At 41.2% G+C, this 25063-nt stretch overlaps 1 protein-coding gene across 1 annotated transcript in view; it reads right to left on the bottom strand.

Annotated features, from left to right (window-relative positions):
* The window catches only part of plcb1l (phospholipase C beta 1-like), a 101397-nt gene that overhangs the window by 17581 nt on the left and 58753 nt on the right, over nt 1–25063 (bottom strand). The window contains exons 7-25 of the mRNA XM_070848842.1: nt 22922–22997; nt 21504–21604; nt 20575–20741; nt 15662–15808; nt 14307–14464; nt 11457–11539; nt 11104–11188; nt 7482–7656; nt 5930–6016; nt 5378–5448; nt 4977–5073; nt 4639–4723; nt 4175–4299; nt 3766–3920; nt 3449–3613; nt 3206–3305; nt 2832–2936; nt 2599–2714; nt 72–210 (exon numbers count right to left, since the gene is read on the bottom strand). Of these exons, the coding sequence (XP_070704943.1) occupies nt 72–210; nt 2599–2714; nt 2832–2936; nt 3206–3305; nt 3449–3613; nt 3766–3920; nt 4175–4299; nt 4639–4723; nt 4977–5073; nt 5378–5448; nt 5930–6016; nt 7482–7656; nt 11104–11188; nt 11457–11539; nt 14307–14464; nt 15662–15808; nt 20575–20741; nt 21504–21604; nt 22922–22997 (2237 nt within the window). The remainder of the gene's footprint in view (nt 1–71; nt 211–2598; nt 2715–2831; nt 2937–3205; nt 3306–3448; nt 3614–3765; nt 3921–4174; nt 4300–4638; nt 4724–4976; nt 5074–5377; nt 5449–5929; nt 6017–7481; nt 7657–11103; nt 11189–11456; nt 11540–14306; nt 14465–15661; nt 15809–20574; nt 20742–21503; nt 21605–22921; nt 22998–25063) is intronic.

Genomic DNA, 25063 nt, shown 5'->3' with positions numbered 1-25063 from the left:
CAGTGCATTTATGGTGCATTCAAGTGACATTTTAACAGCTGAAAATGTGATGATGGTTATTCATACAGTACCTGCAGACTGGGGCTGGTGGCCAACCAGCGAAGGAGGTTTCGGGGCGATGATGGGCGTGTGGCTCAGTCCGTTCTCTGCAGGCAGTGTTACCCTCTGGTCCACCTTAGATTCTGAGGGAGCATCACTCCCTGCCTCCACCTGTCCATCACATGAAAACATTTTGAAAAACATTTTAAATTGTTATTGTACATTTGAGTTTTACACATGAAAAAAAAAAAAATCTGAAACAGTAAAATGGACGACATGCATATACCTTGGCTGTGGTGATACAGAGTTGTACACAAACGCATACACACAATCAACCATTGCATGAGTAACACACAAGACACATTTCTCTGCTGCTCTGTTTATCGACACAATAGTTCTTCTTCTTTGGTTAAACTTGAATACAAAGTTCACAGAATATCTCGACTTCATTACTTCATTACTCGACCTATTACTATGTTTAAAATACATCTGCAAATGGTATTTTTGTGGAACAAGATCCTCCTTGAGTGGTGGTATCTGTTTCAGAAGTGTCCTTGTTGTACCTGTGTCCTGCAGGATAGTTTATAGACATAGCTTTGGTAACCCACTCTCAACATTGCTTCCTGTGCCGTGGCTCAGCAGATCTTAATTTCCCCTAGGTCCAGCTGAATCTCAGACCATATGCTCTTATCTCTGAAATGTTAATGCAATTTTAAATAATCTCTGCCCTCGCCGCTCTAGCTGGATTGTCTCTTTTCTGTCCCCACTCTGTCTACATTGATTCCTCACTCTGCGCTCTGCCTTTCCATGCTCTGCCTCTTTTAGTGACTGTTGTCATGGTCACAGCATGGAAAAGCTCTCCGTCGGCCATCCTCGTGGGTAATCGCATCAGCTGGCAAATCAGATAGAAGAAGCCCCTCAGGAACAAACCTTCTTTCCAGTCCCCTCTCCTCATAACCCTAGATAACCCAGCGTCCTGCTTGCCTCTCCCCTTAAATGTATCCTGACTTCAATCTTAGAAATTGTTGTTCACATCTCCCCTCAGATATCATCCCTTTGTCTGCCCCCTAATGCACTGAGCCTACATTAATCCTTGGCTACTTGTACTGTCTGTCAAGTACATATAAAATGACACCACTGACAAAGATGGCTGCTCAATGCACCACTTAGAAGGCTACAACCCTCCTGGTATTGTTGTAGTGTTGATGGCCCATTAGTGTGAGATGTTAGCAGTGTAATCTTTCCATTGATATGTCACTTGGAAGAAAGCAGAAGGTCACATTCTTTTACGCTGCCATGTTTTGTTAAAGCTCTCTGAGCTGCTTGGCATTTAGGTTATGTTCAAACTGAAGTCTGTGCTAAAGTTAAAGGTCACTGCCGACTTAGTTTAGATTCAGCTAGCTTATTTCCTGTGTGTCCTGTATTTCATATAAGTCAGTAGTTAGTCAATGTGAGCATTCAATGGGGAATAAAAGTAAAGAAAAGTGATTTAGAGACTCTTGGAGGCCGGCACAGGGTTAAGGGTACCCTGTGGAGGTTTTTGCCAACAAAGTTCCGTTTACCTTCACTGTTTCTTACCAAATCACAGTTTGTGCATGTTCAAGGCATAAGAAATGTGTTGAATGTATGTCCTTTCTTGTAAAACATTTTCAGAGGCAATTATGGAGGAGGAATAATTTGAACCCTTACATCCATACTTAGCATGCAAGTAGTCTCCCTCTTCCTTGCCTTTGGCGGCACATTGCTACATTTGCATGTGGGTCCTCCTGTGCAAGCTCCGCAGCACTGTTTTTAATGGCCAAAATCCCCACAGGGTACCTTTAAAGTTGGCTTAAACTAGTCAGGGTCAGACCTGCGACACAGACTTACAATTGCAGACCTCAAGAGGATCAATATGAGGTTTGGGGAATGCCATTAGTATTCTATTCAACATGTTCATACAGTCACAAACCAAAGTAAAAGTTGTGCTGGAGTAACCATGTTAAGTCTTATCAGACATTGTATGATTCCAGCCAGACAACTTCAGTAAACAGATTAGTAGAAAATAAATGGTGATATGAGCAGTTTGTCCCAGAGGAAACCTATAGTCAGAGCCCGCAGGTGGATGCTGAAAGAGGCTTAATGAAACTCAGCAACAACACTGCTACAGCTGTGGTTGTAGTACAGCTTATCATGCAGCGAGTGGGAATGAATAATGGCCCAAACAAAGTCTGCTGATAATATCTGTACTGGACACAAGCAGTGGTTCATAATCTCCCCTTTCAATATGATGTTGCTGGTAAATGGCTATGGGTTTTAAAGTATTTTGTGATCATATTAAAAACCTCCCCATGCGGCTTCTTTCTAAACTGCATCTTAATACGGTTTTGCTAAGGGATCTCCACCCTCTCTGCGTCCTCTCATTCTCACTACCATATGCTCTCACTGTCTAAACCAGTTAGTTCCTGCTCATCTCAATCAGCAACCGATATGTGGCGCAAAGCTTTCCACACACGTACACACAAACCATAATGAGCAAACACACAGGGGATAGAGAGAAGAGCTCGAACACAAACACACCTCTTTGTCACCCTCCTCCTCTCCTCCCTCCTCCAAAGTGAGAGCAGCCAGTTGATTGGCCCTCTGCTCCATCAGGTTGACATAGCGGATGGGATTAGACAAGGCTTCAATGACGTCTGAGGAGTAGGTCGAAAACAGAGAAGCCTTTTTGTGACACTGAATACAACTCTGAGCCTGCTATGTTTCAGGAGGAAACATTTTACTTTTAGTTTGAATACGTTTACCTGACTTACCTGCAAATGTGTCTGGGACATAGTCTTTTACTTCTACATACACAAACAGAGCAGGCAAAGTCAGGGATTGGTTCTTCTCATTCCTTAGGCTGATGTAGTGATAACCTGCAGAGTTGGAGTCAGATTGAGGGTCTATCAGTTCGGAAATAAGATGAGCAGACTTCAGGGAACAACCACAGCTTATGGAAATATTTAAACAAATCTTATTTCTATTATCTGATGTTTTCATGTTTTTGATGGTGCATTTTGAAGTATGCTTTAAATGCTTGTACTTTTTTATATTTCCTCTATTCTCAGTATGTCTGAGAAAATCAAACTGAAAAGATGTTTGAATGGTTGATGATAAAAGCTGTTCTGAAACAAAACTTTGTCACCTGGACGGATGGCTGACACAGGAATGATGCGGTGGCCAATGAACTTTCCTCCCTCTTCAAACACAGCTATCCTTAATGAAGCAAGAGTGGGCAGAACAACCTGAGAAAAATAATATACATTCTTTGTTACATCAAAATGACAAAACTAAGTTGATGTTTTGCCACATTTTTAAAAAAAGAAAACACACTTGGCCAGTTAAGTCGATTGGTCCTATGTTAATATGCATGTTGAGTCAGTCTGACCTTCTTAAAGACAATGGCCTCCTCTTCCCACACAGGGTTGATGGCGTTGCCCTGAGATGTCTTGGTCTTGAACGCTTTCCTCTTGGTGTCCACAGGTAAGCCGAACATGTCGATCTCCACGTACGTGCCAACTTTCTTATCTGACAGAAACTGGCCTGAGATGATCTGGAAGAAAGGGGCAGGAAGGAAAGTAAGAGAGCAAATGAGAGAGAAAAAAGATGAAACACATGCAGGCAGAGGGAGAGGGAGAGGGAGAGAGAGAGAGGGAGAGAGAGATCTTCACAGACACAAAAAGACCAACACACACATACACACACCTTTACAGACAGTGTGTTGGCTACTATCCCATCCACAGTGCTCTCAGTGAAAGGGTCAAAGTGTTTGTCCGGTCGCCTCATAAACTCTGGTTTGAGTCTGTAGCCACATTTCCCATTGTACTCGTACATGCCCAGGTTCAACTGCATGGACAAATCTGTGGAGTGAGGACAGAATAACAAAAGTTTACTTGGGTGAGTCAAAAACAGTGAAATAAAACTGACAAAACGTAAAACGTGCACTTTATTACTTAAATTGTATTAGGCACTAAAAAATAAAGAGGGAGGTTTCCTCCTCTTCCTCTTGCCCTTAAAACACTTGTTATTTTTCAAAGAGAACTTTCCCAAACGTGTGCAGAAAAATTTGCATGATTTAAAAACAGGAATAGAGTCTTTGGCTATCCCCCCTCACCAATGGTTTGGAAATTGAGAGCCACGAGCTGACAGCCTGCATTCCAGAAGAGCTGAGGATTGTAGTTGGATGAATCCACTCGGGTGCCTTTAGGGTAGATCCTGCTCAGCTGGAGTTTGTTGTATCTTAACAGAGCTGGCTAAGGACAATGCTGCATAACCTGCGTTAGAAAATACAAATGGAACTGGAACTACTTCTTCTACTAACTACTATTTCTACTTTTCAATACTTCTTGAAATAACTTCTGCTTGTATTACTGACTTCAAACCACACACAGTTCTGTGTTTATCAATATTATCTCATTATTACTTTTAGCCGTACGAGTGAGGTGATGAAAAAAAAAAAAATCAGGAGGGTATGTGCACTGAAGACAGATGTTAAACATAGATTAAAATCCGATTCAAACATTGTAGGTTATATTAAATAGTACAAACCACATGTTTCAGTAAAACTGAGAAGGATACTCCACAAACTCTACAGGAGATTTGGTCAGCTGCTCCAAAGCTTTGGTCTCTACAAATGATGACATCTGGTAGCTCCGATTGATCTCTGTGGGACGATATGGTGATAGGTTGATCGCAGCAGTACACACACACACACACACACACACACACACACACACACACACACACACACACACACACACACACACACACACACACACACACACACACACACACACACACACACACACACACCTCTTTTCTGACTTGAAGTATTACTGAAGACAGTATGTCAATCAGAGAAAGTGTAGGTTATCAAAGGGTAAACGGGGGGCATCTCATTCATTGTTCTTACGTACTTTTGGAACCCTCAAAGCTGTTGAACTTGACTGGCTGAATGTAGATGACCAGGTTGGACATTTCCTCTGTGGCAAATGCCTCACTGCCTGCTGTGCCCTGTAGGGAAAACACATACAATGCAAATATCTAAATGTAATGCAGCACAATCTTTTAACTAAAGCTGTTTTATAAGCCTTAAAAACAATGAGATGGATGTTTCATGCTTAATAGGCCCAAAATGATCCCAAAAGCCCTGTTATTCAGCAATTTGGAGACACATCAATAGAAATAAAATGTATTATCATAGATGTACACTAGAGGGAGGCATCAGCACATGACATGTAAATAGCACACTGAGCCGCAAATCTGTTATTTCCAGTATTTGAACTGACTGATGTCTGTAACTTGCAAGTATACGCACCTCATCCATTGAGCCCTTTTTACAGTCGTCATCATCATCATCTTCATCCTCACTCTCTGCCTCCACCTCCCCTGAAAGATGAAAGCAACACATAAAGCTAAATGAACCAAATGAACCAAAGTTGAATGTCTGTAAATTTAATTAACATTTCCAAATACTCAAATGCAAAACGGTGACACAGACTGGCTTGAAAGCAGACAGCCTTTAAACAAGCCTTTATCTTGGATCTGTTGCTTCCATTAAATCAAAAGCAGGGACATAAATAAGGCTTACACTGACAGGTCCCAACTCACCGAGCTCATTGATTGAGGAAATTAATTTTAAAATTGTTTTGGTCCATTATGTGGGTGCAGAGGATTGGCCCATCCACTGCACCCACATAATGAGAGATCCACTAAAGATTACCCTCCGAATCTGAGGTCACACTGACCAAGAAAATTAATTTTAGCAGCGTAATGGTCGAGCTGACCTACAGCTTCTGCAGCCAGCCTGATGAGAGCTCTACTAACGATTTTCCTGAGAATATCAGGTCATGTACTATGTATGACTCACCAATAGACTTTCTGCCCTGCGGCCTCAGGCTGAGCTCGGCACCCTCAGCAGGCTGCGAGGAATCTGCCATCTCCTCTTTGGTTGATCCTGAGTGGAAAAAGCAAACACATTAGCAACAAATACACATCTGACAAAACTACAGTGGATAACTGCAATAAAACTTCATTTGAAGTGTTCTGCTGCACTAAAACCTCTTTAAACAGCGTCACTGGGTTTATCTGGGTTGCCCTCAAATGTTTCTGTGCCCTCACAGCATTTTGAAGTTTAGTAAGTAACAGCAAGATTAGTTTGAACTTTACCCTGAGTTTTGGTTTTCAGGCCACACAGATGCTGCCTCTTAACCTCTGATTACTGCTGCTTGTTGAGCTTGTATGCATCCTGACTGACAGCTTCAGATTCAGGACTCTAAAAACAAATTACCCTCATCTGCATGTTTTTGGGAAAAACATTACAATTTTGATCTACAGTCACAATTTGTAATTATGTTATGTCCAATTAAAAGATTATAAATGAATGTGAATAAATAGTTTTTTTGGGTCTGTTTAAAGAGATAAGAAAAACAATAACACAAACTTTTGCCCCTGTATTGATTCCCTCTGTGGTTGGAAATTGTTGTAGTGAAACACTTGTGATGCTTATTTTATTACACCAGGGGGCAGTGTGTGTTAGCATACGAAGCTTGCAACTCAAAAAGGAAAATTGAGAGTGACTGTCTATTATAATTTACAGCTTAATAATATTTACATATACATACTGAACTGAACAGGATGAATGAACATGAACTGAGAAATATAAACAGGCACACAACCTGGCACTTCTATGCTTGTGGGGACCCCTCAATTACATAATACATTCCCCAGCACCTTATTCTAACCTGAACCATCACAACTAACTGCCTAAATCTCACTCTAACCTATACCTAATTCTAACCTTCACCTTAACACCAAGTCTTAACCTTAAAAAAGTCTCTTGAAGTTGTGAGGACCAGGCAAAATGTCCTCATTTTATTGGTTTTTAAATTTTCTGGTCCTCACTATGTTGCAAGCCTGAGTACACACACACACACACACACACACACACACACACACCAATGCAGATATGACTGATCAGGGAAAACTAAAACCAGAGAGCAGCTGTAAAAATATTAAAATCCTTGAATTGAGAATATATATATATATACATAAGTTCACCAGACAGTTATAGTATAATCTACACATGGTCACATGCACACACACTGACACTGAAGGCCAATATAGGCCTGTGTTTAAGATGCCCCCGTGACCAGCAGTGTGTATGTCTGACAGGGAGTGTATGCAACAGCCAATTACACTGTCAGCTGGTGGAGAGGGCCATGAAAATGATGAATGATAAACAATAGCACTGTTTCGCTCCAGTGATTCAGCCTCTGGACAGCACAGAGGTGTTGGTCCATAGTACAGATAGACCCACACATTCAGGCTACATCTGAAACATCATAATTCAACGGTCCCAGTGTGACTTGATGGGTCTGTTTGTAGGATGTGAGTGTGTGTTGTTATATGGAGAGCTGTACCTGCGCTGGGGGAGGAGGGCTCACACACACTGGAAGAATCACTGTAGGTGTTGGAAACCTGCTCTGACAGCTTCTTCTTAGTGCTTCCGTCCGTCTTGTGGTGTTTCTTCTTGTTCTTCACCAGGATCTTCCCCATCAGCTCCATTGGACTGGGCAGTGGCACAGCAGACTCCAGCTGGATGGGGTGATGAAAGCGATGACCACAGAGAAGCCAGAAAATGGTAAAAAGGTTTTGTAAATAAAGACAGACACAGGCACAGAGGAGTACATGAGAAATGTCTCTACAAAATGAAGTAATACTCTCTTATATGCTTATATCTGCTGATGGATGGTGAGATGTGGACATTTTTCTGTGACATCAACTCTGAAAATTGTTTCAACAAAAGAAAATTGTGTTATCAAGTTCCAAAATGTTGACGTATGGCTGACGATTACTCATTTACAGCCACGTTTTACAACCTTTGCAGACAAATGAGCTAAATACACGAGGAAAATATTGGAACTGTTTACTAGAGTGAGTCATTTAGGATGTTAATTCATGGTGGTTTTAGAAAAAAAAATTCACTATGGAAGATTCTGCTGAGTAGAGCTTTATAGTGATCGACACTGAGCATTACAAACTCTGTTGATGTAGCAGCTCAAAAGTTTACACTTTCAACATTAAAATCAGCTTCCTGGGGGGAGGCTGAGCATTAAACACAAACATTCACCCTCTCAGGGGAGCAGGCTGGAAGTAGGCAGATCTCTGATTTATTTATGGGGTACACTGCCTTTGGATCATAGTGTTTAGGGATATTAATTATGCATTATTGAGAAAGTCAGCAGTGATGTTGAATACACACACACACACACACTCACAACCTCATAGTTCATCAGCTAAAAACATAACCAAATATAAAACTTGACTTCTTTTAAGTGCAAGGAAACGGTGATTCAAAAACCAAACCGATTTTTTGGTCCAATAACCCACTTTCCCTGCTGCCACCCCCCCCCCACTACTAATTTTGTCACTTTCCAACAACAACTACTGTTGTTGTTGGGAAGTGACAAAATTAAGATTAGACATCCTGTGTGCCTTGGCTCCTCTCAAACAGTTCCACTTAAATGGAAACAGTTCAACACTGGAAGTAACACGTAATGTTGACTAAAGCAGCAGCACTAAAGCAGTGCCATTAAACTGCAGGTAACCTGGATGGATTCAATCAAGCTTTTTCCCCAAATTCCCATTTGTTTTTGCTCAATTGTAATAAGGAAATGAAAAGATAGCACCAATAGAATGTCTAGAGGCAGAAAAACGCTGAAAAAAGTAATTACACAGTCACAATAAATATTACTTCTCATCACTTTTGAGCCCTGGCATCTGACAAATGGTTGGATGTAACACAGTGCTGTATTCAAGCACATTTCTAGGCACTTATACTTTATTTGAGTTTAACTTGAAGTTAACTTGAATTCTGATCAGCTTAATATCAACTTTAACATAAAATACATTGCATTGTTGATAGATCAATCTACCAGTGTGTAAAGTGCAAATCTCACCACTGTCGAGCCCAAGTTAGATTAGATTTAGATAGAACACTTTTTTGTCCCGGACAGAGATTTGTTTTCAAAGTCAGTACAACGCAGAGTCATAATAGATATAAAGACACACAGATAATAAAGACAATACATAAAATCTCCATATATACATTCACACATCCCAGCTCAGAACATTGTCAGAGAGGCAGTTTGTTCAGAGCTGCGATGGCAGAGGGGACAAAACTGCTGCTGAAGCAAGCTCTTTTTCATTCTAAAGAAAGATAAGGAGGGAAAGACCTTTCCTTTAGGAAGCCCTGGTGGTTTATATTCTTGTTTGTATTCTGAGAGAATACAAGTAGACAACTAGGGGAGATGCTGCAAGGCCAGCATAAGTGCAAGGGCTGAGATACAGTATTCAAGTCTTTGATCAAAGGTGTATCATGTTAAAATTGTGGGGAAAATAGCTTTATTTCACAACACATTTTGTAATTTTTCAGTAGTTGTGTTGAAAATGTTTTGGCAATGCAGCCTTCATCAGCATAATGAATGCAGTAATGAAAGACATATAACAAACGAGAAATCATGGTGAATTCAATTTTTAAGAAACGTTGGCTTTTTTTGTTTTTGTTTAAATTGGCAGACTGTTGTCAGTTTAATTGAGGAAAAAAACAAAAACAAACATTACCACCAGTCTCCCCTTTTCACCACGATAACAGTTTGGTGGAGTGGAGATACAAGAGGAGCTTGAATTTCTAAGAAAGCTGTAATCCTTTTTATTCTCACTTTAGGCTCAGCTGGAACCAATCTAGCTATATTACCCTATCTGCCTCTGCCCCTATGGACTAACAGAGCTGATATCCCATTCGATGCGCTGTATACACGGCTGTCTCAATGCCAGAGGGGAGTGGGTGTCATTGCATTCACCTTTCCCAGTTATTACATGCTCAGTGGTAGAAATCTGATTCCTCAACGGCACTTTCTCTTTCTCTCTCTCTCTCTCTAAATTCTCCCTTGGTGTCTGTCTCCTCATATCTCTCCCTTTCTCCCTCCCACTCCATTCGAAAGGCTTTTCCCTGATAATACTTCAATGTCAAATCCAGTCAGAAAGCTGCTGGGAACTTTAGCTGCTCTACAGTGTTAGACCAACAAACAGGGACAAGACATCACTGGTGAATAAGTGCAATGCTGTAAGTACGTGTGTGTGCAGGACTGTGCATGTGGTATGTTTTCTTGTGTGCACTATGAGAGGTGCCTGAGTGAGAGCGTGGGAGAGTTTTGTGCGGCAAGTGTCTACATTTGCCTCACGTAAGTACCTGCGTCATTACACACAAGGAGCCTTTGGGAAAAAAAATAAAAGAGTTTGGCCACAAAGAGACAAAGCAAGCTTTTGACTGGTAGCCATGGCAACAGAGAAAAGACAGAGAAATGGATGCCAAGAAAAGCCACGTTTAGATTACAGCGTAAAACACTTCTATTTAATCTTACACGGCTGTCGTTTGCAGTCTCTCCCATGATAACAGAGGGGGGATGCAGGGGAATTAAAATGGCTGTGGGATGAATCATTAAAAGTTGGCTTCCATGGCACGTAAATAGCCACAGGTATGTGTGTGTCTGTGATTGAGAATGAAAATGAAAGCTAGGGAGAAAGAGAGCGAGAGAGAGACAGATATAAAGTCTAGGAGGCCATTTAGGAGCATGCCTGGGGTGACAGAAAGAGGAAAAACAGTGACAACACATTCTGCCAGGTGCCAGAGGGTCGATATGTTGCTGTTTGTGAGAAAGACGGAGAGGGAGGGAGGCAAGCATGACATAAATACAGAGAAATAATAGTGTGTGACTAAATGGATGAATATATACGTGTGTGTGTACATGTGGTGTGCAAGAAGTTGTGGCTTTTTGCCTGCTGAATGTATATCTGTATGGGTGGCATGCTGGACATCAGTGTTCAAGGACACTTCTTTAGTGCACTCATGTGTGATAATAACTGCTGAATCCCTCGCTGATAGCCATGTCGTATGTATCTGTGCATGTGTGTTAGAGAGAGAGAGAGAGAGAGCACACAAGAGACCATGTGTGTGAGTGTTGTGTGCTCTGATGTACTCACAGGATATTTCTCCAGAGGTTCTGTCAGTAATGCGTCTCCAAATATTGACCGGCAGTACTCTGCCATCTTAGCCTGCTGCTTTGGTCTGGGCGCCATCGCACACAAAAACAAACACAGACACACACCATCATGGTTTCTCTTCTAAACATCAGTACACACTGAATATGCATGTTACTCTTGTGACTTCTTGAACAATAAGACCTTTCTCCTTATAGCTGTGGAGATGTTTACGCAGCTGATACAAACAAAATGGCTGATTGGGCCTGTTGATGATGATGACTGCTCTGATCAATAAGGTCAGCCATCATGCTGTGGACTTTTCACCCCTGACTTGAAGTGACCTGCTGACTTACGAGTCCACGTGGTTCTCAAAAGACAGGATGACCGGGAATGGCGAGGTCTTGAAGGCACACTCTGCTATAGCCTCAATCACCTCCTAAAAACACAACAAACAGAGAAGAAAAATAAACGATAATATCGCTATAAATTATGTTGTATACACACACCTGGGGTGGATTGTTGTTATTAATATTTGAGTAATATAAACCACATTAAAACAATAAATGTGGGCCTTGGTTTATGCAATAATATGCTGGCAAGTAAGAAGAAAATAAGCACAAGCACATAAGCAATAAAGCGCATACACTCGTATACCAGCCAGAATAATATCTATTTACAATGATATGCCTGATAACCTGTTGAAATCAATAACTGAAGGAGAGAGCAAGAGTGATAAGATGGGAAGATAGTTTTTACAGCAGCAGAAAAAATAAATTACATTTCGCCCCACTCTGAATGCAACATGTTGTCTTGTTGCATGGCTTCATGGTGTATTGAGGCCACTGAGGCAGAGAGAATTATGTGGCTGTGTTTATCAAAAGATTGTATTAGTGTAGAATAAGCGTGTGTTTGTGTGTAGGATGTCAACATGATGGTACATTTCCTGGTTAATAAGGTGAAAGAAAATATCAATCGTATATCGTTAATTGCTATGTGCTCAGTCATTCATGTCCCACAAATTTCAGCACGGTTATGTTTGTTAAATGAGAGCTGAGCTGTGACGTGGTGTCACTGCTCAACTCCAGCAAAGACACTTCAACATCTGATACCAGATTTCTAAGCCACTGATTGTCTAAGTCAATTACACCATCATGAACAACGGAGTTAGCTCAGTTAATGCCTTCATTTCCATTTCCATCCCCTCCAATAAAAATCCTTGCCTGTAACTCAACCCTCTCAATCTGTGGCCTTCGTCCATCCTCTACTTTGCACGACTCTTCTCTTTTTTGCATTTCACTCTGAGGCTAATTCCATTAAGCTTGTTCAACTTCTTTTGTTACTCTCATTAGATCTAAATTCCCTCTATCAATCAATCCAACCACCTCTCTTTCCTCTCCCTCCTGCTGCTCTGCCTTTAGATTTCCACACCCTCTTCCTCATATAAAAGCATTTTTTTGTCTTCTAATCCTCTGAGACTTCAGTTAAGTGCCCTCAGCACTTCAGTTTAGGGCCATTCAGTGCGTTCCTGACACTTGTGATTTGCCATCTGCTGCATGCATGTCCCACTTTTTGTTTTCCCAACTTCTTACCCAATTCTGCTTTCCTCCGTAATTACTTTTATCTTCTGCATCTGTCTGTGTATTTTATCCCCTGCTGTGTGCATGATATTTAAGTTATAATCCTTAAAATATTCATGGAATCACACCCCAGTTTCGATACATTTTTCGTCAGCATTTCTTCTGCAATAGCCGCTCACTGTATTTACATCCAGTTATTAAGTCTCTATATAGTTTTTTCCTTTGGTGGTTTTCAAATTGCCGAGTTATGCACGAGGGGTTCACAGGAAAATGATGCATGCAGTGTAATCTAGCACAGTTTCATCTTTTTGATAACAGCCTCAGTGTTTACTGTTCTCTTTACATTGCTTCAGAAGTTTATTAAGTTACTGCTGATGCTACGGAAAAAGTGTTCAAAAAGTGAAACATGGAGTGGCTTTTTTGTGTAGGATTCACACAAAATGCGATGTGTTTTTCACTGTGGTTAGCACTGGCCGCGACAAAAAAATGTCAATAAAACAAGATCTGAAAAATTAACGAAAACCTATAAGTGAGAAACATGAGTACAGAGACCTGATAGAGAGGTTTCTCACATGGTGCAATGACAATCACCTTAAGTTCAATATCAGCAAAACCAATGAGCTTGTGGTGGACTAACAGAAGAACAGGTTCCCCTGTCCGGGTTCCTCATCCAGGTTGATGGTCTAAGAATAGAGGATGTTGTTCTCCATACAGACTGTGAAGACCCTTGAGGCAAATATTGGATTTGTAGTATAAGCTCGATTTGACTTGACATTATTAACCTTTATTGTTGCTGCTGTATGTCTATTAGAGTGATGGTTCATTGAGACAAAAAAACAGAGTCAGATTCCTTGTATGTGTTCACATGCTTGGGCAATAAAGCTCATTCTTACAGAAAACAGTTGGAACAAAAGTTGTGGCTGTGACAGTAGACAATGCTTCAAATATGGATGTTGCTGCAAAGAAGCTACAAATTCTAACACGTTGATGCTTAACACACATCTTCAACCCGGCAGCAGAGAAGATCTATTTAATCACCACAGTTTCAAGGAGGGCACCCTTGTATCAGCATCAATTTAGTGTTTGACTGTGAAATATGGTCACAATCTCTCTTCCTGTTCCTGAATTATGGCATTGAATAACGGCCAGAAAAGTGTTTCTGCAGAACATCGTGGTGTCACACTGAAGTTGACCTTATAAAATATGAAATGTCATCGCTTCATTTCATCCTATTAGACATTTGTGTGAAACTGTGTCATGAATAGCGTATGAATTCTTGATTTATGGCCAGAAATCTGTTTTCAGTGACCTTCACCTTTGACCACCAAATTCTAATCAGTTCATATATGAGTCCATGTCGAAGAATGGGATGGACATGAGGTCACACTGACCTTGACATTTGACCCCCAAAGTCTCTGGAAACACAAAGTAACTACAACACAGAAGGTTGTGGGTGTTTCAGTCAGTATTTGATGCCAGTTGTTAATTTGAATATCAGTATTTAATGTGTCAATAAAATGTGGACTACATCATCTGTCAGTGAGGTCAGTTTACTCAGGAACCCCCTCTGACTTCAGACAAAGATGTTTTATCCTGTACTCCTCTTCCACCTCGACATCACTTTACCTTGAAGGAGATTTCAGTCGTCATGGTGAAGCCGTGAGTGATGACGGGCTCTTCTTCGGTGGTGCGGCCCTTCCAGCAGTCCAGTTCAATGCAGCGGCACCCTGACAGGAGAACCTGTTTGTACATCTCGACTGAAGAGTTTCCTGCGAGCTGGCCGGCTGTGATCCGCAAGAAAACACACGTAAACACACAAATACCACTTCAGGTAACTGTTACATTGATCCCAAAAGAACCAGGCTGCCTACAAAAGCACATCCTCCCACATTTCAAAAGCTCATTAACTGCATTAGTTGCTAGCATGCAGTAAAAACAATACAACCGTCGTTATCTGAAGCAGGCAAATCTCATCACCCTGTCACCATTAGCAAAGCAATTATCTCTTCACATTAACAGCGTGCTTTCCTGCAGCACGGTGGGAACTGTGTCAAAGTGAGAGGCAGATTTGTGTTCTCACTATAGGTGGCATCATTCATTTCCTCCCTGTTACTCGTTCTTGCTCTTCTTTTGATAGACATCCTTACCCAAAACCCATTACGGAAACACTTTCTTTACTAAATGAGTTCACATGTTGTCCACTGCATAAAACATTGCTTTAATTTCAAATGGATCAATAGGATGGGAAAACATCAACAAGAAAATACAAGTTGCACAAGATGCTGTGACATAAAGGACAGAAAAGCATACTGTATTGCCGCACCTTTCTCTTGCCCATAACAATATCGCAATGTGTCGCTTTGAAAATACATAAATAAAAACAGTGTTCGTGAGCGGAGAATTAAGGACCTGTTTGTTTTTCTCATTTCTTCATTTCACAGGCTCTGAAGCTGGCCTATTACAGAAATTCCATTTTTTTCTATTGCTGGAGAAATTTGATCCACTTGAAAGATTCAATGCTCTCCAGTTCCCCCCAGAATAGATTTGAATAGATGAATTCTAATATCCATTGAAGAGAAAATGGCCTCTGTATTGTGTCTGCCATGCTTGTGCACTGCCGGGAGCCAGTTACTGTGACTACCAGTCTAAAGAAATATTTAACTCATGAATATCAATGAATCGAGTCTCATGGCATGACTTGATTGGTTAACCTCTTGAGAGGTAACGCAAGAAAATAGGGTCTCACATGCACCAGTGCCTTTGATTGACTGTCCTGTGAGGTATAAAGTCGGGTGTATTCACTTGTGCAACCATAATTATATTTCTAAATAAATGAGTGATCTGTTCATGTGTAGAAGAATAAAGGATGTGCATGTGCAGTCAGTCAGGAGTGAAATCGCGTTAAGTGGTAGTTTGTGAGTGACACACAGAGTCTGCATGTACAGCAGACTTTTGACTGGTGTCTCGATCTACATGTGTACCTGTGAGGTATGTGTTGTGTGAGGAGTTGATGAAGTAGTGGGAGAGGGGAAGGGTCATGTCTTCGCTCTGGTCCAGCTTCTCAGGGGGGATGATGCTGTTCTCCTCCCCACTCAGATACTTTGCTAAGCCTTCCAACGAGATCTGACCTGCACAAACACAACACAGTGCACAGATGCGTGAGTCAAAATGATGAAATGATTAAAAACTGTTTGGCTAAATCCTGTGCCTAATCTGATATTATTCTCTACATTTCTTATTGTCAATAAATCCCATGAAAAGACCAAAAACAAACAATGAAATGATCCTCCAAAGTCTGACACAGTGTATCAGACTTTGGAGGATGTATTGGAGGTGTATTCAAATAAGCAATTGGAAGACAAATCTGTTCATAATCATTACTTAACTTCCTTCAGCTCCCTGTCACAAAAAGGTTGTCTGACGAGAAGGTAAAGCTGTGAAAATATTCTAAATATAGCATTCACTTAACTGATGCTGATTTTTTTAGGTGGCCACAGTATGTTTTGCTGCTGCCCCCGTCCACAGCAGTACACTGCTCAGCATCCATGCCAGTAATCCTGTCTGCTCCTCCAAACTGGGGGCATGGCAACCGTTATCTACTGTCGGTAATTTACTGACTATGGATAAGTACCTCATACAAGCCCACTTCAAAGGATCCAAACTATCCCTTTAACAGCGAGATTTCATTAGCAGTTAAATTTAGCAAAAACCCTAATTCACTGTTTGCCGAAAGCCCTTGTAGTTAATCCTTAAAGCTTGTGCTTCAGTGTTTCAGTCTCTTCCATTTTACTGAGACTGTACTGTCAGTTATTACCCTTCATTAGAAAGGTGTCTAGTAGAGTAATTGCATAAAAATATCTGTTTTTCACAGGTAGTTTACACTGCAAAAGTGATTTTCTACATTTCAGGCTCCACTGGCTTTCTCTAGCATTGCTGTTGTCCATAATAAGTCATACAGGGATCTGAAAAAAGCGGAACTGCCCTTGATGTTCTTCTTTCCTTTTCAAGGTCACTCATGATGAGCTTTGCCTTTTTACTGTCATCACTGAGCTCATGGCTTCACTGAATGACATGAAAAGAATGAAGTGAAAAATGCTGAATAAATAAGTAATAAGCTGCACACGATTAAAATTTCCACACACATTACCATACACATCACACCTGCATGGATTAAATTTTGCTCAACATATAGCAAGCGCTCAAAGCAAAACCATAACACTTGCAACCTCCATCCACCCACTCTCTCACACACACACACACTCTCTTGAAATTATGCTAAATATGCTAAATGATGCAAGCTTGACGGGTGCAGCAGGTCCCTCCGGCCACTTTATGCTAATTAATGCGGTGCCGCCCTCTGCAGAGTTTCTGGACTAATTAACTCTGGCTGCTGTCTGTGATATGTGAGCTCAGTCGCACTCAGTGTCTTACTCCCTGCTGACTGCCAGGACCTCCCTTTGCCAGGGTGAGGTGTAACCCCAAGTTCCCCAAGTTCCCAAAACATCTGTAGGTCAAACGGGGAAAATGGTGTTAACATGGCTGGGATTAGAGGCGTACTTGTGTGGGGATCTACAGGTGACGCTTAAAAGGTTAAGTTAGGTCTGAAAGGAGAGCAGTATTAAATAGACAGAGTATTGAATATTCAGCTTTCGGCTTTAGGCCACATTAAGGACCCTGTTGAACTGAGAGGAAATGGCAGTGTAAATGTATTCTAAATCTGATGATAACCTGTGGGACAAGAGTGGACACAAACTGACAAAATCTGACAAAGAGCTTCCTCTCTACAATCATCAAAGATGAATATGCGATGATATGCCTCCATTGAATCTGGATGTAACCCTCCAGAGTCTTGGGGTAAAATGGCCGTTTTTTACTACTTTTAATTTTACCTTTGTGTTTCCCATTAAAACTGTTTAGCTTGCTTTCTTTGTGTTTGTGTCTTTGACGCCGACGGGCGGTCCGAGACTCTGAAGAGTTAAGAGACTTTAAGTGTCTTCTTTCATGTAACATGTTCATCTGCATTCAAACAATGTCGGAGAATTTGAGTGAGCACGGAGCAAAGTAGTCAAAGACAATAATAGAGCGCTGAAGAGAATGAAGGATAGGAATAATATTTCCACAAGCTAAATTGGAAAAGAGAAAGTGCGATGAAGAGTGAGCAGCAAAGAAAAAGAAAGCGACTGATTTTCTTTTCCTCTTCCTAAATTACAGCTATTTTGAGGCCGACCTTAGGCACCCTAGCCACTATCTCCAGTTAAGGTGTATGTGTTTATGCATACTTACTGTGCAAATGCCCCAACATGATGCTTTTTTGTGAAATCTAAAAGCACACGCTTAGTATGCACAAAGCTACCCTTGTGCATATGCATGTGTGCATGTCCTTGAGAGAAGAAAAAGTGTGTGTGTGTGTGTGTGTGTGTGTGAAGGTAGCATGTGGAGCTCTGGACCCCTCTGCAGAGCAGATGGCAGCACTTCCTCCGGCTAGATAAATACTTCACATGGGCAAATCTGTCACTGGGACAGAGAAGGGCACGGTTCCAGAGAGCCTAGGACAGGCTGAAACCACAACATCACAGTATGAACGCATCACTTTGATCAGAGTCAAATGCTGGGCAGTCACACAGGATATTTGAAAGTGGTTTAAAAATTGATTTGATCTAATTTATGCCTCAATAAATCATTTTGTCACACATTAAAAAAAGTACGCAGGTACTTTACTCAGCAGAGTAAAGGGAGCATCACTCGTGCTCTGCTTGAGTCAGTTGAGGTCAATTTATTTTCAGTCTAATTAGTCATAAGATGTGCAACTGTGATTGGCATAATAACGATGTAATTAACTGGTTTTTAGATGAAGAGCCTCTTCTAACTCCAAAGATTAGTATTTTTTTTATTTCAAAAGTGCAAATTCTATTTAACTATGGTCTTTATAGTATCTGTTTGCTCTCCAGATAAACTTTAACATGAACTTCAACTATGTACTCAACTTCAGCATAGTGATGAAAGTTTCTGACGATATGCAGGTATAAACTGACACTGGGTAAATACAATGTATAAAAGGTATAAATTGAATTCAGACAGAGTTAGTATTTTCAACATTACTTATTGCGTTTTAGTTTATAACATAATATAAAAAACAACCCAGTGATTTGCTTGAACAGAACATGGTGTGAAGTAAGTCACCCATTTTGGCACACATTGCTATCCAGCACAGATAAAATTTGCATTGGCACATCCCCGACCTTGATGCCTGATATCTGAAGTGGGATGTTCTCCAGTTTTGGCAGCTCTCTGTCCACTGACACTTCAAATATGAAAGCACAACATGTCCAGGAGTGTTGGATCCCCTACACTCATCCATCTTGGTTGTTCATGACTTATTCTGTATCAGTCCTGATGCTCTAAAACTACACCTACTACTGCTTGGCTATTACTTTTACACATGTGCAGTATCATGGCGTTGATAATGACATACACATACGCAGAACACAGAAACACAATGCAAAGACAGTAAATACAAAAACACTACACACTGCCAAACTTCTACTAGTGCTGCTCTCGGTCAAAAAAACTGTCCAGCCCATGACTCCTAATGAAACAGCGAATCGTTGTTTATACATAAAGACACACAGACTACATATCACATGTTGATAAGTGAGCTTTAGATGTGATAACAGAGCCAGGTTAGCCGTTTGCTCCTGCCGCCAGTCTCTGTGCTAAGCTAAGGCTTTAAACTCTACTTTAAATTATTGGTCTGTGCACATTTTATGGACCAGATATGTTTTGTTTTGTTTTTGTTTTCCTCTGGACATTTAATTCTTAGAACCGGAGAAAGATGAACAGTCTTGTTGTACATGTTAATACATTTGAATTTACATTTGCATTCAACAGTGCCACATGAGTTCTCTGCTGCACGCCACTTACCACTTGTTATTTGTTCAAGCTCTCCTGCAGCGGCAACACCAGCAACCCTACCTCTCCTTATATTTTCACTCTCTCTCTTTCACACTCACTCTCCACTCGAAGATTCCACTCATGTACTCATATTGTTGTAAATAAAATGGCAGGGAATGTCCGCTCTTAAGCTTGGCCGTGTCTGGGGTGGGTGAAACATTTTCATTCAGTGTTTTTCAATGTGTCTGTGTGTGTATGTGTGTGTGTGTGTGTGTGTGCATGTGTAGTATGTCTCCTAACATTCCTTTGTTTAGCACTCCATGACATCCCCACACTTTCTGGTGTCACTATGGCAACACCCATGCCAAATTTAGTGGTAGAGGGTTAGGGGCAGATGGAGGGTTTTAGGGTTGAAAAGGTTGGGTATGTGTGGGTCACAAGTGTAACAGTGTTTGTTTGTGCTTTCCAAAATACTTTACTACAAAAACACAATTCTACTGTTGGTTACATACACATCAAGTGTGTTAGAGGCAGGGTCTGCGACTCATTTTGGAAGCAGTTTTTGTTGTATTGGTTGAAATTCTTGCAACAGCCCAACAGCAATCAATAAATTAAATAGTAGAAATAGTACATAAAGCTAGTGAGCTAGTCGCACTCGAATGGCAGAGAAAGTGCAGCCAAAACTTAAATCACGGATCAGCGACAGACTGTCCTGAGTTACCAGCACGAAGCACACACCCACTGAGCCGCAGAACGAGAGACAGCTACTGCTGACCGCGACAGACTGTCGCTTAGAGAGCTGACGGCACAAAGCACAGCACTCTAAGCCAAGTGAGCAATAACTCTGAGCTAAAGGTAACGTTACATTTGTGCTGTTGTATTGTGAAATATTACTTCATGCACCTTATATAATTTACTTTTTTTTTACTCTATATACTTTATGTCTTATGTGTGTTTATGTGTACATGTAAGCATAATACTGTGCCTGTGTTGAGCCACTGACCTTTCTGTGCCAATAAAGCATTGGGTTCATATTTGTCCACCAGGACTTGGACCTGCTCTGGTTTGAGAGGCGGGTAGAGTATCTCGTTCAGACGAGGGTCTCGCTGTTTACTGTTAATGAACTCTGTCATCTGCTCCACGGTGAGGTATGGACGACTCTTAGCCCCCCTGAAAATAGAGGAGAGGATAAAGGGAGTAAAACATGGGAGGGTTACAACGTGAGATGTGGCTACAGAGCAGAATTCAAAAATTTAAAAATGAGAAAATGAAACGAGGAGAGGATGATGGAGGGGAGGAGCTGTAATTATAGCGAGAAAGAGATGTGGAGAGGGAGAGCAACAGAAGCGCAAAGGAGCAGAGGATTAAATGTTGTGTTGAGTAAATTATGAGATTTGATTAAAACGCCTTTCATATCTAAGCCTGTTCCACTAAATTATCATCTCCATCTCCTCCTGGCTCTCATGCCATCTCACTTAACCGTGATTAAAATCTATGACTTAGAGTGGCCCCGGTCGTGCTGGCACGCTGCCTCTGCTGATGGTCTGAGTCCCTCTGGGCTGAGGGGCAGCTCTGAAGCACAAGGGGCCACGCAGCCAGGCACCAGGAGTCACAACCAGGACTGTTACAACACACTCCCCTGTACTAATTAACTGCTCATGATGACTCTAATGGGTCAAAGCAGGTGTCTTAAACCTGCAAAGCTACATTGCAATATCAAGGATGGCAGCCATTACCAAGCTGTTAGTCTGAAAAGAAAAACAGATGGCTGTCAAAAAATGCTATGAGATTAATCACTCTCACATTGTTTCAAGATTTAAAAAAAAACAAACATCTCTTCAAAACTGGGAAATACTGTATTCTTTGGATGTTAAGAAGATGAGTACTATCTGACAGAGTTTTTATAAGGCAAATAAGAAACATGGTTCTTACACGTCAGAGAAGATGTGGTCCAGCTCAGTTCGGGTACAGATGTTGCTCAGGAACATGTTGTAGACCTCTGGAGTGAAATCTTCCTGGGGGATGGAGTCATTCTGCAGCAGACAACAGCAACATGGTCACTTACATACGTGCACACATACGAACAGTACATACTAATTATGGGCCAGCAGGTGGCCTAGTGAGTAGATTCACTGTCCCGCTGAATGGGGTTGTGCTGATGTGTCTATGAGCAAGACACGTCTTTCGTGCAATGGGATGTTCTACAGCTGACTCTGACCTAAAGACTCCCTCTGGAAGCGATTACACGCATATCAATTTCAATCGAAAATAATTAACGAAAGATCACTGCCTGCAATTTGCGGCTAGACTTAAACAAAAAAAGCTGCGGCCACACGGGCTCCTTATAGAGCTATCAGAGCCAAACAGGTCTGATAAAGACCTCAGCAGCAGGCAATAGCATTGTGCCTGCAAGAAGCAGGGCAGAACCAAACACTCAGAGAGGAGCAAGAGAAAAGGAGATGAGGAAGGATGCACTGAGGGAGGGGGGTGCAGGTCAAGGCCCGCCGAAACTCAATGAGTCATTCTAAAGACCTTGGTGGGAGCTACGCTGTGAATGCGCTTTTGCCCGGGAGTGTGTGTGTTTGAGGGATTAACAGCACTATCGTTTAACTGTAATTACTTGCGCGTTGGAACAACAGCAAATCCCACCAGACCATCATACGGCAACACGTTTTTACCTCCTGCTCTCTCTCCCTCTGCTAATTATGTATAGCTTGTTCTGTGTGTGTGTCTGTTTGTATTTCTGTGTGTGTGTATGTGTTAATTCTGACTGTATTCAGAAGCCATTCATTACAGCTACAATGTGTCTGCCCTACTGTACGTGCATATGTTTCAGCACGTGTTCAGGACTGCGTTAAAAACAACATTTTCCCACTTTCAAACATGCAAATGACTTGCTACTGCTAGAATACAGAAGATGTTTGCTGTGCTGGGGGACTGTTTACACCTCTATGCATGAGGGGACAGCTTCTCTCTAGTGATATCTGAAAGACGTAAAGATAAAACAGCTTTTGTCATCTATATTGCTCCCGCTGGGTCTATTTGTTTCATTACAACCAAGGCTAAATCAGTTCTGAGTGAGAAGTCATGCAGACATCCAGAAAATAAGACTCCAAACAAATGAGCAAAGCAGCAATCAGCTGCTGTTTCAGGAGAATAAAGAATGAGCTGAGCGGTGAGAGGACAGACTGATGGATGGAGGAGATGAAAGAGCTTGAAGACAAAGATAAGAGAAAGAGGCAGAGAAGTGGGACACAGACAAAAGCGGGTTCAGGGATGGAGGAAATACGAAGAGGCAGTAACACTGAAAAAGGAAGGAGCTTCAGTATTTGGATATTTTGGTGTCTCACTCTGCCAGAAGGGAGGTTACAGTTTTCCAGGGCTGTCTCCACACGCTTCCTGTCTGCTGAGAACATCCTGAAGATACTGTGGGGATACAAAAACACACCCTTATGAGTAATCACATAAACTGCCACACATACAGCGGAGTTTTCACTCTGATGAATTCATCACAGCTTTTAATTGATACTTCTTAAGGATATACTGTGAGAAAGTCCTGATATGGCAGCAGCAAACAGTAGAAACAGAAACTAGAGTGCAACACACAGTATTGGCTGAACGCAACCACAAACTGCTGGAAAAATTACAGATTCAAAGACAGAAATGAGACAAAGGAAATGCCAAGATGAAAAATGAAAATGGAATATATGCAGAATAGAAAGTAGAGGCGCGATGTACAATGTGTACACACAGCAGAGAGCCCTGCAATAAATTCTGTATTCATGAAGGTTATAAAGATAGTTTTTTGTTGAAACTGTTGATTCAACATGTTGATTCCTTTCTTTCTTCAACTTAGTAGTTTATATTTATATGTTTTTATATTTTATTCTATCCTCTTCTTTTTTTACTCTTTGGCATTCAGTGTGGATGGCAAAGTAAGATTTTCATTGTACAGGGAAACCTGTTTCTGCACTGTACACTTGACAATAAACGCTTTGAATCTTGAATCTTGAATCTTACTCATATTTCATTATACCACAAAGTGCTCCTATTATTTTATGTACCTCCACTGGTATAAAAGCATATATTGATAGAAATGATCATAGAAACGTGTACAAATACAATTTCACTAAAAGTGTATGACTTCAAATGAAAATGGTATGTACAATACAAAACACACTGGTCTGAATAATGCTGTTCACACTGTATAAACTCCAGATGGCTACACCATATGTGCATAAATAATGTGATAATGTTTGTAATCCTTTACAAAGACAAAATAACCCCAAACATGTTTACAATGATGAGCACATACAGCTGTGTTGGTGTCATTTCTTCTCATCATTATCATTTCTTTTACAATGACCATTTTCATCATCATTATCGTTATCACATCAACGTTTCTTAGACACTACATGGTACTCCGCACATTCCATCTAACCGTTTGCAAATCTAGGCGCTTGTCTTGTGTAAATGTATAAAAGACATGCAGGGAAAATGTTGCCAACGTCGCAACACATAACTGATCATAATATGATCGCACTCCTGTAAAACCATACATCTCCAGGGCATCACATTTTCATGAGCTAAGATGAACGGCCTGTTTGCAGCTTTGTGACACTGCGTTTGTCAGATATTCCAGTGTGTTGTTGAATTTTTTTTTTTTGGAGCTTTGAAGACACATTTCACTGGACAGTGACAATCTGCTGTTCTGCCTCATCAGTCATTTTGAGTGAACAGAGAGACAGTGCTTGTGTGTGGCTGGGCTACTGTCCTCTGCTTTATTCCAGTGTATATAGACAATAAATGAGATTTACTGCAATGAACTAGTGCCATTACAGCTACCGCTGGTTGTTTAGGTCTGTTTCCGTTAGTTATAGCCTGTTTTAATTACATGCAGAGGTATGCCTGTGCAGATCCATGAGTGCATACAGTATGCTCAGTGGGAGAGCAGAGTCAAGCTGACATTAGTCATGCTGACATGTCCTCCCAGCTAGGAGGTTAATTCCCTAAACGGCAAGGAGTGTCTCTCTGCCTCTCTGTGTTGACACCCACTGTTTTTCTCTGCGGCTCTGAGGGAGGTTATCGCAAAGGTTCACTGCTGCCTGCCTGAAAGCTCATCTTGACTAATGGCGATGGGGAGAGTTGGATTTTCAATGAGCCGATGACAAGCTCCCAGATAATGGAAACTGAAGCTGAAATTTTCAAAACTGAAATATACAAAAGGAAACTTTCACACACATCACACACTGGCACATTTTGAGCTGAAGTTAGTAACAGATATAAATGGGCCTTGGCCGGGGCGTGGTACTCCACACATACAACACACTCATATGAGCATAAACCAATAAGGGCAGGCTCTTTACAGACAGAGGAAAAGACAGTGGACGAAAAAATAGAGAAAGTTTTACTGCAGGGCTGAAGAGTCGTGGTAAGAATAAAAGGGAGCATTGTGATGACAGTAACATATTGTAATAAATGCACACATATAC

The sequence above is a fragment of the Pempheris klunzingeri genome, chromosome 18, assembly GCF_042242105.1.
Source record: "Pempheris klunzingeri isolate RE-2024b chromosome 18, fPemKlu1.hap1, whole genome shotgun sequence".
Taxonomy (NCBI): Eukaryota; Metazoa; Chordata; class Actinopteri; order Acropomatiformes; family Pempheridae; genus Pempheris; species Pempheris klunzingeri.
The sequence above is the reverse complement of the archived record's forward strand: the minus strand, read 5'-3'. Positions and strand labels throughout refer to the sequence as shown.